The sequence below is a fragment of the Callorhinus ursinus genome, unplaced genomic scaffold (genome assembly GCF_003265705.2).
Source record: "Callorhinus ursinus isolate GAN/ISIS: 27379988/994484 unplaced genomic scaffold, GSC_fseal_2.0 scaffold56, whole genome shotgun sequence".
Classification (NCBI taxonomy): domain Eukaryota; kingdom Metazoa; phylum Chordata; class Mammalia; order Carnivora; family Otariidae; genus Callorhinus; species Callorhinus ursinus.
Window position 1 is genome coordinate 757183 of NW_027397118.1, and position 20995 is coordinate 778177.

At 54.1% G+C, this 20995-nt stretch overlaps 1 protein-coding gene across 1 annotated transcript in view; it reads right to left on the reverse strand.

The window, feature by feature from the left end:
- The window catches only part of SLC6A2 (solute carrier family 6 member 2), a 46730-nt gene extending 26177 nt beyond the window's left edge, over nt 1-20553 (reverse strand). Inside the window, exons 1-3 of the mRNA XM_025852421.2 lie at nt 20280-20553; nt 8439-8570; nt 6289-6526 (exon numbers count right to left, since the gene is read on the reverse strand). Of these exons, the coding sequence (XP_025708206.1) occupies nt 6289-6526; nt 8439-8570; nt 20280-20553 (644 nt within the window). The remainder of the gene's footprint in view (nt 1-6288; nt 6527-8438; nt 8571-20279) is intronic.
- Nucleotides 20554-20995: the final 442 nt, after the last annotated feature.

The following is a 20995-nucleotide window of genomic DNA, read 5'->3' on the forward strand; positions in this document are numbered from 1 at the left end:
AGCCTTTCTTTTTAGCTGCCGGCTGCTTGGCTTCAGGCCTGGGGCCTGGGGAGAAGAGCGATTTTGTTCCCTTGGATGATGTTTTCAATCCATCATCAGCCTAAATGAGTACAAGATGGCAACAGAATTGGCCAGCAGGATCTGGGGAAAGAAAAAAAAGGACCTGGCCTCCTCAGGGTTGGCACTGGGAGTCCTACTTGCTGCCTCCCCAGACTGAGATGGGGCGACTCTTTGAAAGCAGAAACACTGAAATAAAAGGGCCCATGTGCCATTAAAAAAACCCAGTAGCGGCTCCTGACTTAGTGACTTCGAAGCCCACAAAAGGCAGTTCGAGGTGAGGAAGAGGTGCATAGGAGGGCTTCTGCTCACCCACAGAGACTCCCGTACGCAGGTCCTGAATGGACGGAGGAGGAAGACAGGAGAGCCTGGCGTGCAGGGTGGGGGCCTTGACCCAGACCACCTGCGTTGGGATCCCAGCTCTGCCCCTTCCCTAAAAACCTGACCCGCCACCTTCTTATTTGTGAGATAGGTGTAATTTCAACCTCCACCATCTCTGCAAACTAGGTGGGGCTTGCGTGTGAAGAGATGCGTGGTGCCTGGCGCGTGTGCTGGGAAGCTTGCAGGGACTGGGGCTGGGGGTGAGCCCTGCAGAGCAGACAGCTGCTGAAAGAAGCCCTGGGTGCTGCTCCCCACCCCAGGCCCCCAGGCCCCAGGCCCCGCTCATGGAAGAATGTCATCTTCCTCCACCTCATTCTGCTCACAGCTGAGCCAAGCCTGGAAGAAGTTTAGGGCCGTAGCTGAAGTAATCTGGGTCTCAAAACCCAACTGGCCTCTCTCTCTCTCCTGCTGGGTGGGGGGTCGCCGCTGGGGCAGACCTGCTGGTCATTTAGACTCTGGCAGAGGAACCAAATAATGACTAGACTAGAGACGACCAACACTATCGTTTTCCATTCTAATTTACAAGGACAAGGGTTGCCAAGAGCAAAAAGAAAAATCATACCTTTTCTTTTAGCGCAAGATGATGAAGGGGAGAGCGAGGAGCCAATGGCCTGCATCAGCAGCACCATCCTCCTCTGCTGCCTTCTGGTCCAAACCACACTCATAAACTACGGAGGCCTAAAACCTCCACCTGTAAGTTCCCCGAAGGTTCTGGAACTTTCTGAGGCCCCGCTCCTCGATTTCCCATGACAGGACCCTGTTGGGATGTCAGCCTGAACCAGGAAGAATCTTGCTCTGAGATAGGAAAGCAGAGTAGCTATACTATCAGAGTCTCCCGAGGAGCTGTTCATAAGAGTCCCCATGCCCTGGCTGCACCCAGACCCACGAAATCAGGGCCTCTGGATATAGGGTCCAGGCATCTGTGTGTTTTAAAGCTCTCCACGTGGTTCAGAATCGCTCCACTGGGCTGGCAGCTTGGCCTTTCCTCCCAGACTGCCTGGGTTCAAACCCACTTTGGATGCCACCTCTAAACTGCATGATCCTGGACAAGTCATTTCCTGCGTGGGCCTGTTTGTTCCCTCAGGCATAGAACAAGAATAATTCTAGAGCACAGTGGTCAGAATGAAAAGCCACGGTGCACAACGGCAGGGACAGACAAATGTGAGCTGTGACTATGACAATGTTTCTGAGTAATAATGACCATTGATAATGGCGAGAATGCAATACAAGCCAGGGGTTAGGACGACGGCAGGCTCTGGATTTCACTGCCTGGCAAGGCAGGGGCTGGGGTGAGGAGAAGGGGGGGTTTCTAGGGGCAAAGCGGAAGTAGGTGCTCACTCACGGAGGCCTGGGCCCGAATCTGGGCTCTACACAGCACGGGCTGTGGGGGCTGTGGGCCAGTGCTTCACGGTCTCATCTGCAAATGAAGCTAATGTTCACCGCCCCTTCGTGTGTGCACTGAGGGAAAGAGTCACAGAAACCTCATGGGGTGGCTGTGAGCTTCCACTGAAGTCATGCATCCAAGGAAGTCAACAGAAAGCTGGATGCACATGGTGAGCGATGAGCTGTTCACGGGACAGCAAGGGAGACAGGAAAGACGCCGCTGTGAGAACAGATGTTCCCTGTAAGTAACAGCAATGCTTCGGTCCTGGGGGGCCTGCAGATGTGCTTCGAATCTGATGACAACGATGGACCCTCTCCCCCTCAAATTCCGAAACCTACATAGTTTTGCGGGTGCCTGCTGGAAATCCATACACAGAGGGAGGGAGGAGGGCATGCAGGGTGGGGAGCCTTAGCAAATTTGCTGCAAGGGCTCACAGAGGGTCGGTGTGGGTCCTGAGCCCCTAATTTCCCTGAGTTCTAGGAAGCAGCAGACTTTCCAGAGGCCACTTTTAACCAAACCGTATCTCCTTGGCCCCATCATCCTGAGATGGCAGGGGTGGAAACTGGCCTAAAGGAACCCTAATCTCCAGATAATCGGGACTCACTCCCAGGCCCTTGGGGTGGAGAATCTGTCAGACTGATGGACGCTGGTCCTAGCATTCTGTCTTTTATGAATCTATCTTTTCTCATCCTCGGGACCTCAACTGTCCAAGGTGGTAGCCAACGGCCCCATGCAACTCTTTAAAGGTAAATTGATGAAAATTAAATAACATTTAAAAATGTAACTCTTTGGTCACGCTGGCCACGTTTCCACGGCTCCACTAGCCACATGTGGCTCCTTCACTGAACTGCACAGGTAGAGAACCTCTCTAGACCAGGAATCCCCCAAGTCAAATCCACGGCCCCCAAGTCAAATCCAGGCTTGTGGCCTGTGAGCTAAGAATGGTTTTTATCTTTTGAAAGGATAAAAGGAAATAAAGCAGAATAGGCAAGAGACATGGAAGGCCCTCAAAGCCCCAAATATTTGCCACCTGGTCTTTTATAGAAAGTTTGTCACATCCTATTCTAGACCACGTGCACCTTGACCGTGAGGTCCCAGTGGCATTTCCCTGTCCCACGCTGCGGCTTGTAACAGGACTTCCTGCCTATCCGCTCACACTGGTGTTGAGATTGTTAAGTGGGGCTCACGTACCCCCTCCCCCCCGCCCCAGGAATAAAGACAGTCCCTGCTCCATTCTCAGGAGCCTGCCGCCGGCCGTGCAAGCATTTTCCACTAGGTGGCTGAAGACAAGTTGACCATCACCCACCTCAAGACATAAAAGAATGGACTAGAGGATGACAGGATCCAAGGGAACCGCAAAATAAATGTCAGTGGTTCTGGATTTAAAACCACAGAATAAAATAACCATCCACGAGCCCGTACATACATAAATGAGTGAACGAGGAAATGCAGATCAAAACCACCATGAGCTCTCAGAACCTCATACCCGTTAGAATGACCACCATCAAAAAACAAGACATAACAAGAGCTGAGGATGGACAAAAGGGACCCCTCATGCACTGGGGGTGGGGACGCAAACTGGTGCAGCCACTGTAGGAAACAGTAGGGAGGCTCCTCAAAAAGTTAAAAATAGGGGCGCCTGGGTGGCTCAGGCAGTTAAGCATCTGCCTTCGGCTCGGGTCAAGATGCCGGGGTCCTGGGATTGGCCCCATGTCATGCTTCCTGCTCCGTGGGGAGTCTGCTTCTCCCTCTTCCTCTGCCCCTCCCCCTGCTCATGCTCTTTCTTTGTCAAATAAATAAATAAAATCATTTTTTTTAAAAAAGCTAAAAATAGAACTACCCTATGATCCAGCAATTCCACTGCTGGGTACTTAAGTGGAAACACTAACTCAAAAAGATACCTGCCCCTATGTGCACTGCAGCATTATGTACAATAGCCGAGACATGGGAATAAGACATCCACGGATACATGAATGTATAAAAATGATGGAGTGTGTGTGTGTGTGTGTGTGTGTGTGTGTGTCTGTGTGGGGGGGAGAGAGAAAGTGACACACACACATACACGCACACCATGGCATATATGCACAATATTCAGCCATAAAAAAGAAGAAAATCCTACCATTTGTGACAACAGGGATAGACCTTGAGGGCATTACACTAAGTGAAATAAGTCAGACAGAGAAAGACAAATACTATATGATCTCACTTATATGTGGAACCTAAACTTTTTTGAAAAAAACCCAAACTCATAGATAAAGAAGATCAATTGGTGGTTGCCAGAAGCAGGGGGGGGGGGTGGGCAAACAGGGTGAGGGGGGTCAAAAGATACAAAGTTCCAACTATACAATCAATAAGTCCTGGGGATGCCACGTACAGCAAGGTGACTCCAGTTAACAATACTGTCCTGTATATTTGAAAATTGCTAAGACAGTAGATCTTGAAAAGTTCTCATCGCAAGGAAAAATATTTGTAATTATGTGCAGTGATGGATGTTAACCGAACTTACTGTAGTCATCATTTTGCAATATATACGTGTTTCCAATCACTGTACACCTGAAACTAACATAATGTTACATGTCAATTGTATCTCAAAAAATGAATTAATGAGTGATTGAATGAGTGAATAAATAGGGGACAACTCTTCCTTACAAAAGAATTCCAATCAATTAATCTAGGGGGAATGATGGGTAGAAAAATCACAATCAGACAAATGCTATCGTAATCATCTTTGCTTGCAAGAGTCATTGAAGGATGCTCAAGAATTGTGGGTCAAAGTATGATGAGAAACAAGATACTTAGATAACCTCAAGTGGCTCCACGGAAGACATTTGTGAATGACCAAAGGAATAATGCTCTCTCCACACAGAAGGAAGCTGGCTGCTGCGGTCTTAGCCAAGCCATCACAGTTAACGTCCCTGTAATAAGAGACCGGCATCACGTACCACCCCGATCCGGCACACTGGGAAGGACGCGGCACCATCTCTACAGTATTCTTGTCCAAAATGCCTAAGTTCAGTCTAACCGGGAGAAAAGAGCAAACCAATCCACATGGAGGGCTCTTGTACAGAATAACTGACTGGTACTCTTCCCAAGTGTCAAGGTCATGACACCCAAAGGAAGACCAAAGACTTCCCACAGATTGGAGACTAAGGGGAAGCGGATCCTGGGCCGGAAAAGGACATGAGTGGGAAAACTGATGAACTTTATTTATTTTTTTTTAAAGATTTTATTTATTTAAGAGAGAGAATGAGAGAGAGCACGAGAGGGAAGAGGGTCAGAGGGAGAAGCAGACTCCCCGCTGAGCAGGGAGCCCGATGTGGGACTCGATCCCGGGACTCCAGGATCATGACCTGAGCCGAAGGCAGTCGCTTAACCAACTGAGCCACCCAGGCGCCCTCAAACTGATGAACTTTAAAAAAAGGTCTAAATTTAGCAGGTTGGTTAACAGCATACGAACGTTAATTTTCTGATTTCCATCACTGCACTCTGGTTCTATAAGGGGCTAAGTGGGTGGAGGGTATACAAGAGCTCTGTGGGTTGCTTTTATAACTTTCTGTGTCTAAAATGGTATCAATATAAAAAGCGTCTTTTTGGGGCGCCTGGGTGGCTCAGTCGTTAAGCGTCTGCCTTCAGCTCGGGTCGTGGTCCCAGGGTCCTGGGATCGAGCCCCGCATCGGGCTTCCTGCTTCGCGAGAAGCCTGCTTCTCCCTCTCCCGCTCCCCCTGCTTGTGTTCCCTCTCTCACTGTCTCTCTCTCTCTGTCAAATAAATAAATAAAATCTTTTTTTAAAGTGTCTTTTAAAAAAGATGTTCTGTCTTCTACCACCAGTCGGTGACTCTCACGCACACGTGGTCCAAATACCTCTCCTGAGCTGCACGTAGCTGGCCTGCCTCCCACCTCCCGAATTTCACTCACAAGCTCCAGCTCCTCGCCCCGCTGGAATCCCCAGAGAGACAGAAGCATGAAGCCGGCCAAGAGACAGCTTCGAGGTCAGTTCCGCTCGGGTCCGAGCTACAGCTCCATCGGCCGAGCCCCTATAGATGACCCCTTGGCTGGCTTCATCAGTTCTCCTGTCACCTCCTCAGAGAAGCCCTCCCTGACCACCTGAACTAATGTCCCTCCCCCCCCAGCACCATTCCTTTCTACCACATACCTGGTTTTAGTTCCTTAAGAACACTTACACTCCCGAAAATGTGTTTCATTTCATGTAGGGCTTGCTGACTCTCTAAAATGTTCTTGCTTCCCTACCTGCTGACTTGTGTATTTCTCCCCAGTCCCACTCTCCCGTGAACACGGGGCCCGCCACTGCCCCGTCCACGGCCGGATCCTCAGCTCCTAGCAGGTGCTGGCTACTTAGCACACCTTACAAACCAGGGCTGGGGTTTTTCCTTAGCCTCTGGCCCAGGTCCTGCCCCGCACAGGGGCTGGAGTGCCCATGTGAATAGGACACGCGGCCGACGACTTACTCATAGAACTCTGCTGCGGGCGTGAACTTGTACTTAGAGTACTTGGTGTGGTTGCCCAGCATGGAGCTATTGAGGAGCTTGGGGTCGGTGCAGTTGGGGCTGTTCCAGGAATGGCCGCAGTCGGTCCAGGGCAGTTTGAGGGTGAAGGAGGAGAAGAGGTAGTAGAGTGACCAGGCAATGATGACATTGTAGTAGAAGCCAACGTAGATGGCAATGAGGATCACGGCGTAGCCCACTCCTGCATGGGGGGCAGAGTGCGCTCAGGCAGGGGCTTCCCCAGGCCCCGTCCCAGAGCCTCTCACGTCTCCTGGGGAGCCAGCTCCGACCCTGGCATGACCCGACCCCTCCGCCCCTCCTTCTCCGCAGCCCCACCCGTAGGCCATGGGAACCCACCAGCCCTTCGCCGGAGTGCTCTCTCTCGCCCCTGGAGCCCCTCGGCCCCCTCATCAGGTAGGCCAGAAGTGCCAGGCCCTGACTGCCCCCAGGCAGCCGCCGGATGTAAGTACCGGAGTGGATGGAGGCACTGGAGTGACCCCTCATCCTGCGTCCCTCACCCCTGGGGCGGAATAACAGTGAGGCCCACTAATGCTCTCTCCCCAGGGGGATGAGCCCCCGGTCCATGGCGGAATGGGCTTGATGACACACCTTTTACTGGCTGACTCCCCTTCTCTGGGCCCTACAAGTCCTTCCTACAATCACCTCCCAAAATAACTCCCTACACAAATCCTTGTCTCAGGACCTGCTTCTGGGGAATACCAAACAAACTCCCTGATTAGCACTGGGCCCTACTTTCAACCTTCAGCTTTGTGCATGTGCCAATCCCATCTGCCTGAAGATACAGGGAGCTCCTCTTGGGCTAGCTAGTTCTAGGCCTTTGCCTAGAGTAGACATTTTTTCCTGCCTGTGCAGCATTGCTCTAAGGGAGTAGCCTCAAGCATTCCTAGCATGTGAGGTTTGGGTAAGGCTAATCCCTCACATCCTTGACCTAGCTATGGGCACATGCCTCAGGCCTGGCCACTCAGACTTCTGCTTAGCCAGAGCCACAAGGATTGGTTGATAGAGGGGCCTATGATTCAAATGAAGCCAATGCGAGTCCTCTTTGGGACCTTTAAGGATGATAGAAGGTGTCTTTGATTTCTTGTGTCACTGTTAAACTTGGTAGGAGGTTATCTTATTGTTGCTGATGGCCAGTTTTGCTGGCACCTGAGAAGACTTTGCCTGAGATGGATGCTGACACTGACTTCTGATGGAGAGAGGTGAAGAGAGATTCCAGGTAGTCTTATTCAAGCACCTGGATCAAGATGCACCTGAAGCTAGCCAGAAACCTCTTGGACTTTACTGTATCATAAGCCAATTAATTCTCTTCTATATTAGAGCCACTTTGAGTGGGATTTCTGGAAATTAAACTAAAAAGTCCTGACTAATACACATGTCTTATAAGCCTCTTGTAGCAGCCCCTGTCTACTACAGGACTGAGTACAGAGAAGGTGGTCAGGAGACACGTGCCACCTGAGTAAAGATGCATAGGAATCATACGGGCCCTCAGGGCCATCTGGGCCCGGGTCACTAACCAGCGCTTGGGAGGCACTAATTCTGACTCCATGCCCTTCTCATCGATGTACAGGAGCCAAGAAATGCCAGTTGCTATGGCTACTTTCTCCAGATGTGCTCCAAGTCCCAAATGCAAGCAGGCTTCACCATGTCTCCCAACCGTGATCAATCAGTGGTGGTTGATGGATTAAGGACTGTGAGACAGGTCTCTAGCTGAGCCCAGAAAGGCCCATGAGTAGTTTACCATGTCTCTGCCGTGGGAGCGTGAGCGGAGAGGAGTGGGGTGCGCTGGGTACTTCTGACACTCCTGTAAATATTTCCCATGTGGGAAACAGACACCCCCTGGTCACTCAGCGGTGGAAGCTGGACTGGTCCCCAGGTTTCTAGACTTTCTAGGCTAAGCTGTTCCTGACACACCAAACACTCTCCACGTAACTCTGAGCGGTGAATGCTCTTGACTGTGCCAATACCCGTGAACCCCAACCCCACCCCCGCCCGAGAGCTGGTCTACCTCAGATCCCACCTCTGGAGCAGTTGCTCCAAGGGGCACCGAGGAAATCTTTTGGACAACCTTGGACTCCCCCCAACCCATGCTTTACCTTTGAAGAATGGGCAGATCTTCCACACCGTGGCTGCCCCTTCTCGGTTGTACTGGCCCAGGGCCAGCTCCATGTAGAACAGAGGCATCCCGGCGATGATAAGGAACAGGGTGTATGGAATCAGAAAGGCACCTGGAGGACACAGAGGCAGCGCGTGACCCCCCAGAGCCCTGCCCAGCCTCGCGCCTGCCCCTCAGAGCGCCTGCCAGAGCCTCAGGGTCCTCATTCCCCAGGTCCTGGGCCACTTCCCAAGGTGCTTTGTGGTAGAGAAATAGAGTGACACAGAGCCATGAATACAAATAATTGCCACACTGATGATAATTGTGGGGGTACCAAGAATAGCCATCAGTCATGCTAATGAGGTTCTGTGGTCAGAGCAGTAAAATCTGGCTTCATCAAAGCTGAACAGGCTTGTTTCTTGCAGGATTCTTCTGGCCTTTGAGGACGCTTAGAGGTACAGCCTTCCCCAGATTCCTATAACTGCAGAACCTTTTCTTGCGCGAACCGTCGCTCTGGGGATGCCGATCGCCCCAAAGCCTCCTTGTAGAGGGCAGAAAATTGAGATCAGACAGGGAGAGAGACAGTGCCCAAAGTTACCTATGATTGAGTTTCTAAATTTGCTTCCATATGTCTCATTTTCAGGTCACTGGATTCTTAGTTTCACTAAGAGACATAATCAGACAGGGTCGCTATGTCCCCCTACCCCCAGGAGGAAACTGATGGCAGAGAAGGAGAGTCGAATCAGTCCTGTACGCGACAGAGGCAGGATTCGCATTCAGGTCTTCCAACACGTCACGCTCACTCGCCCTGCTACAGGGGCTGAAGGTAAGTAAACCCCGGAGCAAGTGTCTGAGCAGGGAAGGAGCCCACCCAGAGCATCGCAGAAACTAGAGGGGGCCCCTGGCAAGGAAGGGGCAGCGACTCATCCCTGAGAGAGTTGCCGGTGGGATGAGACATGGGTGAGTTTCAGAGATGATTCTCCGTGTGCCCGGCAGCCCCGGGGTGAGCTTATGGGGGCTCTGAGGCCACGAGGTGACTCACTGGGATACGTGCCATGTCAGGCCCGGCTACAAGCGGGACCGAAGCCAAATGCCAACTCCTTTTCCTGACGCAGCTGGAGGTGCACCTCGTCCCCGCCTCTGGCCTTTGGCTAAGATGCCGTAACCTTGGAAACCAAACGCTCTCTGGCCCACCCACACCAGCGAAGTGCAGAAACTGGGAAATATTTCATGACGGTAGCATGAGGACTGGAACGTCCTGGGCTGTGTTCCAGGCACTTTCCGGGCAAGGTCTCATTCCATTTTCACATCAACTCTAAGATGCAGAGAGGGTTCTCGATTTTACAGGGGATCATGGCGAAGTCACATGGCACCCCGGGTCAAACACGCCCAGGACGGACTGTCAATCTCCACTTTCTTCCCAGGGCTCCTGCTCAGGAAGCCCAGGGCTCTTAAGGACAAAACATGAAATGTTGGCCTCAGTGCTCAGAAACCCTCTCCCTTCTGTAGCAAGAGATGGATCAGCATGGTGGGCATAGGAAAGAAACTACCAGAAAGTGAGTACCTCCTATGTATCGAGTAGACACTAAGCACTGGACATCTGGGATCCCATCTAACTTACCCAGAAAACTCGGACAGACCCATTTTTCAGGGGAGGGAACTGAGGCTTGGGGAAATCAAGTGACTTGACCAAGGTCGCCCAGCCAGTCAGGGATGGGTGTGGGGTTCGGGCCTAGGTCTGCCTGCCTCCAGAGCTCCAGAGCCATTCCCAACATATTTTGCAGATTCCAGAACATTCCAGCGTTAGTGAAGGCCATGAGCCTGAACAGGGTCTTAGAGGGGAGGGTGTTCTGACCCTGGGGATCTGGAGCCAGCTTAGCTGTCTAGACTGTTGATCGTACCCTGGTCCGATATTCCAACCCCTGGTCCATGCTGGACTTCTCTGCAATGCCCAGGCGCCCACGTCTCTCGTTCCCTCCTCATTTCCTGCTTTCAAACTCCGCCCCTGCCCCTCTCCCACACAGAGAGGGCTGATCTGGCATGTGAACCCACGTCTGTCCACGGTGGGACAGCAATCCCGGTTGGGGCTGCGATGCTGATGGAGGCAGTTGGTGGTGGTGACATTGGTGAGTACCTGTTACATGCTAAGCCACACACGAATTATTCATGTAAAACCGTCCCTGCGAGAGAGTTACCACTAATTCGGTCAAGTAGCTTGTCCAGACGAGGAAGTATGCAGCTGGGCTTCAAACCTGGATCTCTTTGAGCCCCACTCCGTCTGTGGCCACCTGCCTTGGGAGATGGCAGCCAGAGAGGAGAGGACATAGAGCTATCCGACTGTTGAACAGGTCTGAAGACTGAAGTCAGTGGCCCAAGGGACAGTGGGGAAGGAAAAAGCCGGGAATCACGGCTCAGATCTCGGCCCTGCGGTTTGCTGCGGATGACGTGACATTCTTTTCTACAACAAAAGGGAAAGAGCAACATCAACCAGCCAACCAGGTGTCTCACCTGGGCCAGTTTTCTCAACTCTTACACCTCTGGGTGGCACCTGCCAACAGGTAGGTAGATTGCCCAGGCTGAGATTCATCTCCTCTTGCGCCTGGCTGGGAGTCCCCGCAAGGGAGAGAAGAGAAGGAGGGAGGATGGGTCTGCAAAAGCCCGAGGCTCTTCTCTGAATGCATTTGATGTGGGCCGGCCACTGATTCAGGAGGCAACAGCCCAAGAACCCGCCAGAAAGATGAAACAGCTGAGTGTGGCTAAACACCAGAAAGCTGCTCTGTGGCCAGTGCCTTATTCTCAAAGAAGACATTGACCAGCTGGTTGGCCCAAACCCCTTTGCAGAAAGATCTGGAGGAAGCTGGGGCAGAGCTGAAGAGCCGAAAAGGGACTTCAGGGGTGACTGAGGTCAGCTGAGGAGGCCTCTCTTAGAAACAGGCCTGCAGCAGCTCCTAGAGAAACTGAGGCTGGATTGCAAACTTTCTAGAAGTTACAGTCCTGCAAGGCCTATAACCACCACATTCTCACGGGCCTGCTACATCTTCATGTGTAGCACTGTCCACTGCAACAGCTGCAAGCAGCCTCGCATGGGTCCTGAGAGCGGAAGACCTCAGGGGCCACAGCCCACAATCCTGTCTTGATTCTGGAATGCTCTGGTTGTGCAGGTGCTGGTGTGCAGACCTGGAGAAACCCCTGCGGGGCATACCTCCCGAGCCTTCAGCTCATATGCATGTACACAGATGCACACCTGTGCACACTCACGGTCCTTCTGCACACTGGCACCCACAAACACATGAGGAGAAGAACCATCAGCTGTAAAAGGGACTCTGACAAATGGGCTTGGATGAATTTAGTAAGAAAAGCATCTGTCCCAGCACCTCTAGCCCAGTGCACACTGCCTGACACCCCACCACTATAGGGGAACCCTACTGGTCAGAGAGGGCCTCTGGAATCTTCTGTGCCTATGCCATGGCAGTCCGCAGGAAGGGAAGCCCAGTGGTGACTAAGTTCTGAGTGGGATGCACCCGGGCAGATGAGGAGGAGCTCGGGAAAGGAGAGCGAATGCCTGTAGGGGGCTCAGCTAGAGGGGGTAGGGCCCAGGCCTGCTGGGGATTTGGGGTGAGGTGGAGAGAGTGTGATCAGGGAGGGGCTGCAGGAAGGAGAGGAGGGTCCCCTGAGACCTAGCTGAACCCACTTCCCAGGCTGCCGGGGGCCAGATTCCTCAAACTGTGCCTTCTGGCCACACCCTGATCTACCAAGAAGTAAAAACCCACAAAACTATTTCCTTGGTGCCCATAGCTCAGTTATGGATGGTCACTGCCTGTGGCTTTCACCAGATCTCCATGAAAACCTTGGTCCACACCAATACTTAGCCAGATTTGTGCCCCCTCCCCAAACACTCCAGAGGCATAGTAGACATAAGGGTGCAAGAGAGGGCGAGATTTCTGTAGGAGACAGTGCTGCTCCCCACAGGCGCACGGGTGGGTTCAGGGGCAAGAGTACATGTGGAGATCTACACCCCATGTGGCCACGTTTTTCAACACGACACATCAGGCCATACCTTCTAAATCAAACATGCTCTGTCTTCTTACCTTGACAACTAGACCTTCATGATGGTTCTATTATAAGGTTCAATTTTAGAACCTTCCCTCCCTTTCTATAGCTCTGCATAGCAGTGTGATAGCGTGGGGGGGGGCCCATTTGCCTGCACCCTGCTTCTTCCCCACCTCAGCGCTGTCCAATGACATGCAAGGCCTTTTGCACACACGTGTGGACTCTTGCATCCACGTGTCTAAGCTCTGTCCACACCCCTGCAGACAGTGGGCCCCTGGCCTCCCCTGGGACCCGGGCCCTGCACACCTGCAGCACGGCCCACGTGACAGAAGGAATGAGGTGGGAGGTCCACGAAGACCCAGAAGCAGGGTGGGGTGTTTGCGCAGGGAAATCCAGGGTCTGAGTACCTAGAGTGGTGCAGGGGGGAGGCGGGCAGGCTCTCTCTGCCCGGCCCTCAGCGCGAAGCAGAGGAGGGCTGAACAGGGCTCTCTAAAGCACAGGGCCCGGGGCAGACCCCCTGTGACATAATGTGATATATAGATATTTGGTCTCTGCTCTGCGTTCCTGACACAGAGCTCTTAAAAACCCTCGCAATTTTCTAAGTGGGAGTGATAGGAGCGTCTTACACAGAACTTCTAAATCCCTTGGAATTTTCTGGGTGATAGGAGGATCTTTTGTTCTAATGAGATAATTCTTGATGGGCTCCTGGGTGGGGGCCTGGTCCCCAGGAAGGCCAAACCCTGATTAGAAGCTTGGAACTTTGAGCCCCAGCCTCCAACCTCTGGTACAGAAGGAGGGGCTGGAGATGAAGCTAAAACTGATGATGCCCACGTGTCGAAGCTTCCGTAAAGATCTCTGAACTATGGAACTCGGAAAACTTCTGAGCTGGAGAACACATCCACGTGCCAGGAGGGTGACCCACCCCAACTCCGCGAGGGCAGAAACTCCTGCGCTCGGGACTCTTCCAGACCTCGCCCCACGTACCTCCTCATCTGGCTGCTCCTCGGGATCCTTTCTCATACCCTTTATAACAAGCTGGAAAATATAAGTCAGTACGTCCCTGAGTTCTAAGAGCTGCCATAGCCAGTGACGGCACCTGACGAGGGGATCCTGGAAACCCCTGATTTACAGCCAGGTGGTCAGAAGCACAGGTGACAGCTGGAGACCTTGACCGGCATCTGAAGTGGGGAGACCCCTGAACCCGTGGGGTCTGCTAACTCCAGGCTGACACCCGGCTGGGGCCTGGGGAGTTGGAGCGCTGGTCTGTGGGGGAAAGCACGGAGGACAGGCTCCGTGTCACCAGTTTGCTGCGATACCTGGCGATGATGAAGGAGAAGCACTTAGGAGGCACTCAGGAGGTGCTCTGTGCGTGAGAATCATGTCCCGCCATCATGCAGGACAGCGCACGCAATGCACCTCTACAAACTGGAAATCTCAAGTCGGCCACCGCCCGTGGAGTTGAGGGTGGCCGGGTCCTTCACAGAGCACAGCCTTGAACGCCTGCTGGAGGCTCGCCAACACGGAGGGGCTTTGAGGCAGTCCCTTGGGGCCTCACGTCCCCGTCCCAAGGGAGGCTGGCTACTCCCTTGCGGCCAAAGAAGAGTGCGGACCACGGGAAGGAACAGGGTCAAGGGTCCCCCCAGGCCACCGCCAGCCCCATGACCACAAAGGGCTCCCACAGTGCTGCCCAGAGGCCCCTCACGAATGAGGGAGCTGCTCCCCCGTGGCTAGGACTGCTCAGCTCTCAGTCGTCAGGCCTTTGGCCAGTGCCTCAGTTCAAGAGAGCCACCGCACCCAAGGCCACGTCCCCTTCCCAAGACAGCTGTACCCACTGACCAGCTGACATCAGGGCATAGTCCCGGCCTCCTCACCTCAACTCAGGACAAGTCTGGGGGAGCCATTCCAGTCTCCGAGTTCCCCACGGTCAGCTGAGGCTTTGCTGAACCTGGTGGCCAACCTCTCCACCTGGCCAGCACCCCTTCCCTCAATCCCTCCCCTCCCCCAGCAGCCTCCCCTGTCCCTCCGCCTTCCTTCTGGCCGTAGAGCCACGGAGAACAAAACGGATCGGTCTTGTCCAAAGCAATGCTTTGAGCACCGGGTGTCCGCCTTAGCATGCCCGCTCTGAGCCTTCGCCAGCTAAATAGCTGGCTTCATGCGGCCATTCCTTTAGCGAAACGCTCCAGTTCTTATATGAAACCAAGCGCAGATCATTCAAGTTTGTCAACACAGACGCCGTCCAGGGCAGGGTATCGGAACCATGGGGTGATGCCTCGTGGTTCCTCCCCCACAAGACTTATCTTCTCTTTAGGGGCCTCAAGGACCACGGTGGGCCCCTGGCCACGGGCCTTAGGATCCCCCTAACCTCCGCCCAAGTGGAGTCTTGCAGCCCTGGACTCCTGCCTTTCACTGAGATCAGCCGGGAGCATGGGCACATGCCTCCGCAGACACTCCTGCTGTTCCAGGAGGGAGCTCCCCACAGAGTGATCTACACATTCAGCTTAGGCGCTTCCAGCTGACCTCTGAGTTGACCTTGGCTCTGAGACCAGGGAACACCCCCAGCGAGGAAACATGCCCACTTCCTGGTAGATGAACACCTCCGGCTCCTTTCAGGAGGGCCCTGTGGGTGAAATTCAGGGGAACTAATGTTGGGGTACTCCTCCCCATGTGACAATCCTCCCTCTGCTGTCAACTTTGCAGGGTCTGGCCTGATTTTTATTAATGAAGCTGAGACTTTCCCTAGAGCTCCTTGAAGGTTGAGGTTTCCCATCTCGGTCCTGGTCTCTTTAAAATGAACAACAAAAAAAAAAGGGGGGTGTTCCGGATGCTCGGAACTACATTATGGAAGGAAATGCTACCCACAAAGAATAGTAGACCCTCATCTCCCTCATTCGGGATATGATACCTCCAATAACAGAATCCAATTTGACGTTAAATTTTAGGATATCTACCCTAGACTATGAGCTCCCTAAAGGGGGAGGGGGTTGCCTTTTGCTCATCTCTGTTGCTCATCTCATCACCATATGCTCATCCTGGGCATATGGTGGGCATGTTGGAAATGCTTTCTTGTGCAGTAGGTGGCTCCCTGCAGTGACTCACGTGGAGGATGCGGCTTAATGAAAGTCCCAGGGCCTTCCTCCACTTGCACCATGACCTAATCCTTACTTAGGCAGTTGGGTCTGGGACCAAAGGAAAGGGTGTAACATTTATCCCCATGAAACCCCATCTTGCTGGAAACAGCTTCTTTAGATCTTTTTGGCCAGCTCAGAGCAATGAGCCACATCATGCTGATGACCCCAGATTCAAGACTCAGCTCTAGTCCCTGATGAGCACCTCCTCATTCCTGCAAACTCGTCGGTGGAGGGCCCCGTGCGCCTGAGCTGAACCAATCAGTTTGGCAAGCTCAGGGTGTAGACGGCCTCCTACAGCCAGGCCGGATGTGAGAGCACTTGAGTTTGTAAACCTCTGACCTCTGCAACAGCCACCACTTCACATCTAGCCTCCGGAAGCCCAGGTATTTTGGCCAAGAGGGTTCCCACCCCCATGGGCTATGGGCACCTGAGACCCTCAGCATACTAGGGAAGGAGAAGAACCCTACCCGGGACCAGAACCACATCTCATGGGCCCCCGGGCAGGAATGTTAATCCCCATCTTCCAGGTGAGCAAAGAGCAATGGGAGGAGGTTAGACTCTCGGAACACAGAGCAGAGCCCAGCTCTTGCTTCTCAATTCCCTGGGCCGAGGTGTGTCTGCTGTCCGGCCTTGCTGTCCTGACTCCCCTTCCTTAATTTCCTCCCAGAATCAGTTCTGCTCCCGCCAAACTCAGGACCCCACTGTACCCCTGGGTCTAGCCTGTAATTAAAAATCATCAAACAAGGGGCTCAGTCGTTAAGCATCTGCCTTTGGCTCGGGTCATGATCCCAGGGTCCTGGCATCGAGCCCCGCATCATCGGGTTCCCTGCTCGGCGGGAAGCCGGCTTCTCCCTCTCCCACTCCCCCTGCTTGTGTTCCCTCTCTCGCTGTGTCTCTCGCTGTCAAATAAATAAATAAAATCTTGAAAAAAATAATCAAACAATAACAATAATAAGAACAAGCCCGTTTACTGAGCCCCTTCTATGAGCCAGACACTGGGGGGCGTTATGTCATCGACATCATCACCCTGACACAAGGTAGACGCTTTCTCCTTCTTTGCACAAGGAAACTGAGACCCAGAGAGGATGAGTCCGGGGCTCCATTTCCAGGAAGTGTCAGGCTCAGATTCAAACCTGGGGTCTGTCTGAACCAGAGACCATGTGTCTAACAGCCCAGGACTCGTCTCAAACAGAAGCAGCCATTGCCAAGACCCCACTCCTGGCAAGGAAGGCAGACGTGGCGACCCAGGCGATCTGCCCACGCCTCCCCGGCGACCAGCCCAGGCCAGGCCCAAGACCACAGGTGCAGGGGAGATTCTAGCACCCTGAAAACAGCCCCCACGGCCTGGCACTCTCTCTCTGTTTGAGAAGGTTCTGGGATTTCCAAGACTGGCTTTCCCCATAGGTAGCATCCCGCATGTGTGCAGCCCAGCAGCTGGCCTCTGGGAAGATGTTCAGGCAGGCTGATCATTCCCAGGAATTTATTCAGAAAGTATTAGCCGGGGGCCTAAACTATTGGCACCTTTAACATTTCACAACACGCTCTGGTCTGCACCAGCATGCACAGCCAGACTTGGAGGTTACCATGTTCAAACTGGCACCCGAAGATCACCCGGGCTAGTAAATCACAGGGCGGCGGAGTCCTGGCTTGGGTGTGGCACTGAGCCAGGTCATCGGAGAAGGATAGCTCTTGGGGGTCCAGCTGTAGCGGGGAGCTCGGGCTGGGAGAGGGGCTGGGCCATGCCCAGAGAAACAGAGCTGGGATTCAAACTTGGGTCTTCGGGCTGCTTCCACAATTACAGGATACCCACCTGCCAACCTGCTGACCCATCTCAGGGGCTCCCTCTAGAATTAGGGTTAAGAATTGATCCCCAAGGAGCAGCCAGGAGGGCTCAGCAGAGATGCAGGTCCAAAGGGGCCAGCTGAGCTCCCCCAGAGGGCTGAGGGGTAGTTCAGAAAAGGAGCTGCCTTCGAGTTCGGAGATGGAGGGTGAAGCTACCCTGGGTCAACCACAAGTGGAAATTCACTGGTACAACTTCCCCGCCCCTTAGCCTGGCATTCAAGGTCTCCAGGGCCGGGCCCCAACTTGCCTCTCTGCCCTTATCTCTGCTGGCTTGCCCTCCCACCAAGCCCGCGCTCCTCATCTTTGAGATGATATACCACATGCATTCTCGAACAACAAGAATGCCTCCTACCGTCTCAAGGCTAATCCATGCACCTCCCATCCCGAGGGGCTAAGCTCCGAGGACAATGCACCTCCCCATCTTTCCCAAGCAGCCCCTCCTCAGGCCTTTAGAGCACTTGTCACCTCTCCCAGCCATTTCCCACATCATCAAAATGTGGTTAAGGAAGAGAAGCAGTTACCTTTACTAGGGGCCAGACTCCCTGTCTGGCTCTCCACAATCCTTGTATCACATTATCCCATGCTCACCCTCTGAGGTGATAACCATTCTTTCCATTTGACAGATGAAGACATCGAGGCAGGAGGGCCCGCCCAAAGTCCCGCTGACAGAAGCTGGAAGCCCGCCAAGGTCCCTGACCTCTAGCCTGCTGGCCCCACCCCAGCCGAGCGAGCGCCCTCTCTTGGTCAGTTGCTGCAGGGGGGGCTCCCGCTGTCTCTGGATTGGCGTTAGGGCTTGGATCATTCCATTCATTTACTCATTCAATAGAAGGCTGTTGGGTACCTTCTACCACATTCCTAGGATCTGGACCTTATTTTGAGCATTCAAAATAGAGGCAGGAAAAAGCCACCGTCTATGCTCTTGATGTGCCCCCGTCTGTTTGGGTGACCGAAACACACAGAGATAAATGACCGAACAACTCGGGTGGGTGATATGCAGGGTTCTCAGACCAAAGAGAGGGAGCTTCCCACCCAGTTTGCCTAAAGATCAGAACCTGTGACAAATTGGCTGTGTTTGTAATGCACCCCCACCCCCAGCACCTGGTGTATCACCGTGCATGCAGTTGGTGCTCCCATTTGGCGGCAATGGCCCTGGGAGCTCAAAGTGTCAGTGGGAGCTCTAGAATATCCATCTAGCCAATGTGTCCAGTTGGCCATCTGGGGTGCATTTAGTTTCAACCAACACTTACAACAGTGGAAATGGCATGTAGTGGCGTGACACTTTAGGTGACTAAAGCTCCTGGCAGGCAGATGTGGTGATGAACATACATAAGGGGCCCCTGCAGAGCCTAGCACTGTGCCTCACACCGAGAGGAACCTGAGAACTATCGCTGATTCATGAGAGGGCTGTCTAGGGACACACAGTCTCGGACGGCCCCTTGAGGACCTGCTGGATGGTGCATCTTAGGGTCTCGGTATGTCTTTCATTCGTCATTCTCCCCACCTGCTAAAAATACGTGGAATTTGCCTTTCCTCCCTCCCTGGGCCCAAAGGGCCAGAATTCTTAAGGCCAACCAGAGACTTTTGAGAGGCTGCAGCAGCCAACCAGGGGAGAGTGTCCCCTCTGGATAGTGCTTCCCATTTCTCAGCCAGAGCGAGGGTCCAGAGCAAGCGCCAAAGCAAACAGCTGGGTCCCAGACCCTATGGGACCAGTCACAAGCTTTCCCTTTACCGGGTTCCAAATCCTCACCCTGCCTGCCTCTGACCACCTGGAGTCGTGAGCTAGAGCCACTGCCAGGCAGGATGACCCAATGGATAGAAGTTTCCAGAATTGGGCCCCCCTTTGCCAATTTCTTCCTCCCTGCCATTTTCCCAGGCTCTCTGCAGGCACCCCTGAACTCACACCAGCAAGGGGCAGAACACTGGGGTGGTTTGGGCACCCAGGAACAAAGGCTCTCAAGAAGGAGCTAGGGTCTTAGGACCTTATGCCCTGCCCCTAGGCCCCTTCTTCCAGGGCTCTGCCCTTTGAATGGGCCGTAGTTCGTCTCTAGACTCGCATCCCAGGCAGGTAGGTCATCTGTCACCCAGCTCGGGATAGAGGAGAGAGCCTGGCTGCTTCCACTGGAGTTTTCTCCAGGCCCCTCTCCCACTCTACCCTGCATTGTGGCCAGGACCCCCGGAGGTAAAGGCTTCATCCCCATCAGATGGGCCTCCTGCCTCCAGGATCAGGCCAGTTCTTGGTACCTAATGACGCATCCTAGCGCCTCCAGCAACACAACCACCATCCTGAGACAGGAGTTCCCTCTGGCACTAGCTTCTCTCTGTGTGTCTCTTTTCCAGAGTGTTTGTCCCCAGTAGTGCAGGGCCCCCCAAGTGCCTTCAGGGAGCCCACGTCCCCTCTCCCCTTTTGGCCCAGAGGCCCCTGCCCCAAGGCTCAGAGTGCTGGAGTTAGGGTCCCTGTGTGCTTGGTTGTCCCTTCCTGTGCACTTCTGGTGCCCCTTCCAGAGCTCTCCAGATCTCCACCTCTCTTCCTGCGAACCATCAAAAGATCAGTGTTTCTCACCCAGCTTAGGGCCCCAGATTCTGTCCTTCCACCCATGCGCCTATCATTGTTCAGGGGCAAGCCTCCACTTCCCTTTTCCACCGGGGCCTCCACTCCTATTTCCACGTGCCCTGTCCAGACCCTGCCTGCGCTCCAGACTCGCTCGCGTGCTTCCTCCGCTCCCGCGCGCATCCCAGCTCCTCCATCCCAGCCCCTATCCCCCGCCGCTGCTGCGGACAGGTCGTCTCCCACGTCCACACCCCCAGCCCATCAGGGGGCTCACCACCACCGTTCTTGTAGCAGAGGTAGGGGAAGCGCCACACGTTGGCCAGGTCCACCGCGAAGCCTATCACCGACAGCAGGAAGTCAATCTTCTTGCCCCAGGTCTCCCGGGGCTGCTCGTCGCCAGCGCCGGACGCCAGGAGACACTGGACGCCGTTGCGCTCTTTCACCACCAACAGCTCGGCGGCTTTGCGCCCTTGCACAGGCTGCTCGAGCCCCTGGTCCGCCCCGCTGTTCTCGGGCTGCACCTGCGGCTTCATCCGCGCCAGAAGCATGGGTGCGGTTGGCGAGGGGAACGTCAGCGGTACTGGGAGCACGCCGAGGCTCTGCGCGGATGAAAGGAAAAGATGCGGTCACTAAGCCATCCCGCCCAGCTTGCGCCTCTCGAGACCTCCCGGGACCTCCCGGGAGCGCGGAGACGCAGAGGCCAGCGCGCACTGGGCGGACGCGGGGTTCCCCCAAACGGGAGCGCGTCTGTTGGAAAAAATAATTGGAAACAGTGGTAGTGGCGCGCGGAACTGAGACGGAACTGAGAGGTGGAGACCGCCCTCGTCCGCCCCGTGGGTCCGGCTCGGGACCCCGCAGCGCTTCCCTCATTCGCCCGCTCCCTCTCGCCCCCAGATGGCGGGGCTGGGACACGCGGAGGCTGAGGTTTCCCAGGGGCGGGGACCCTGCCAGTGCCGTTTGCCGCCCCCTGCCCCCCAGCTCGGATCGGTG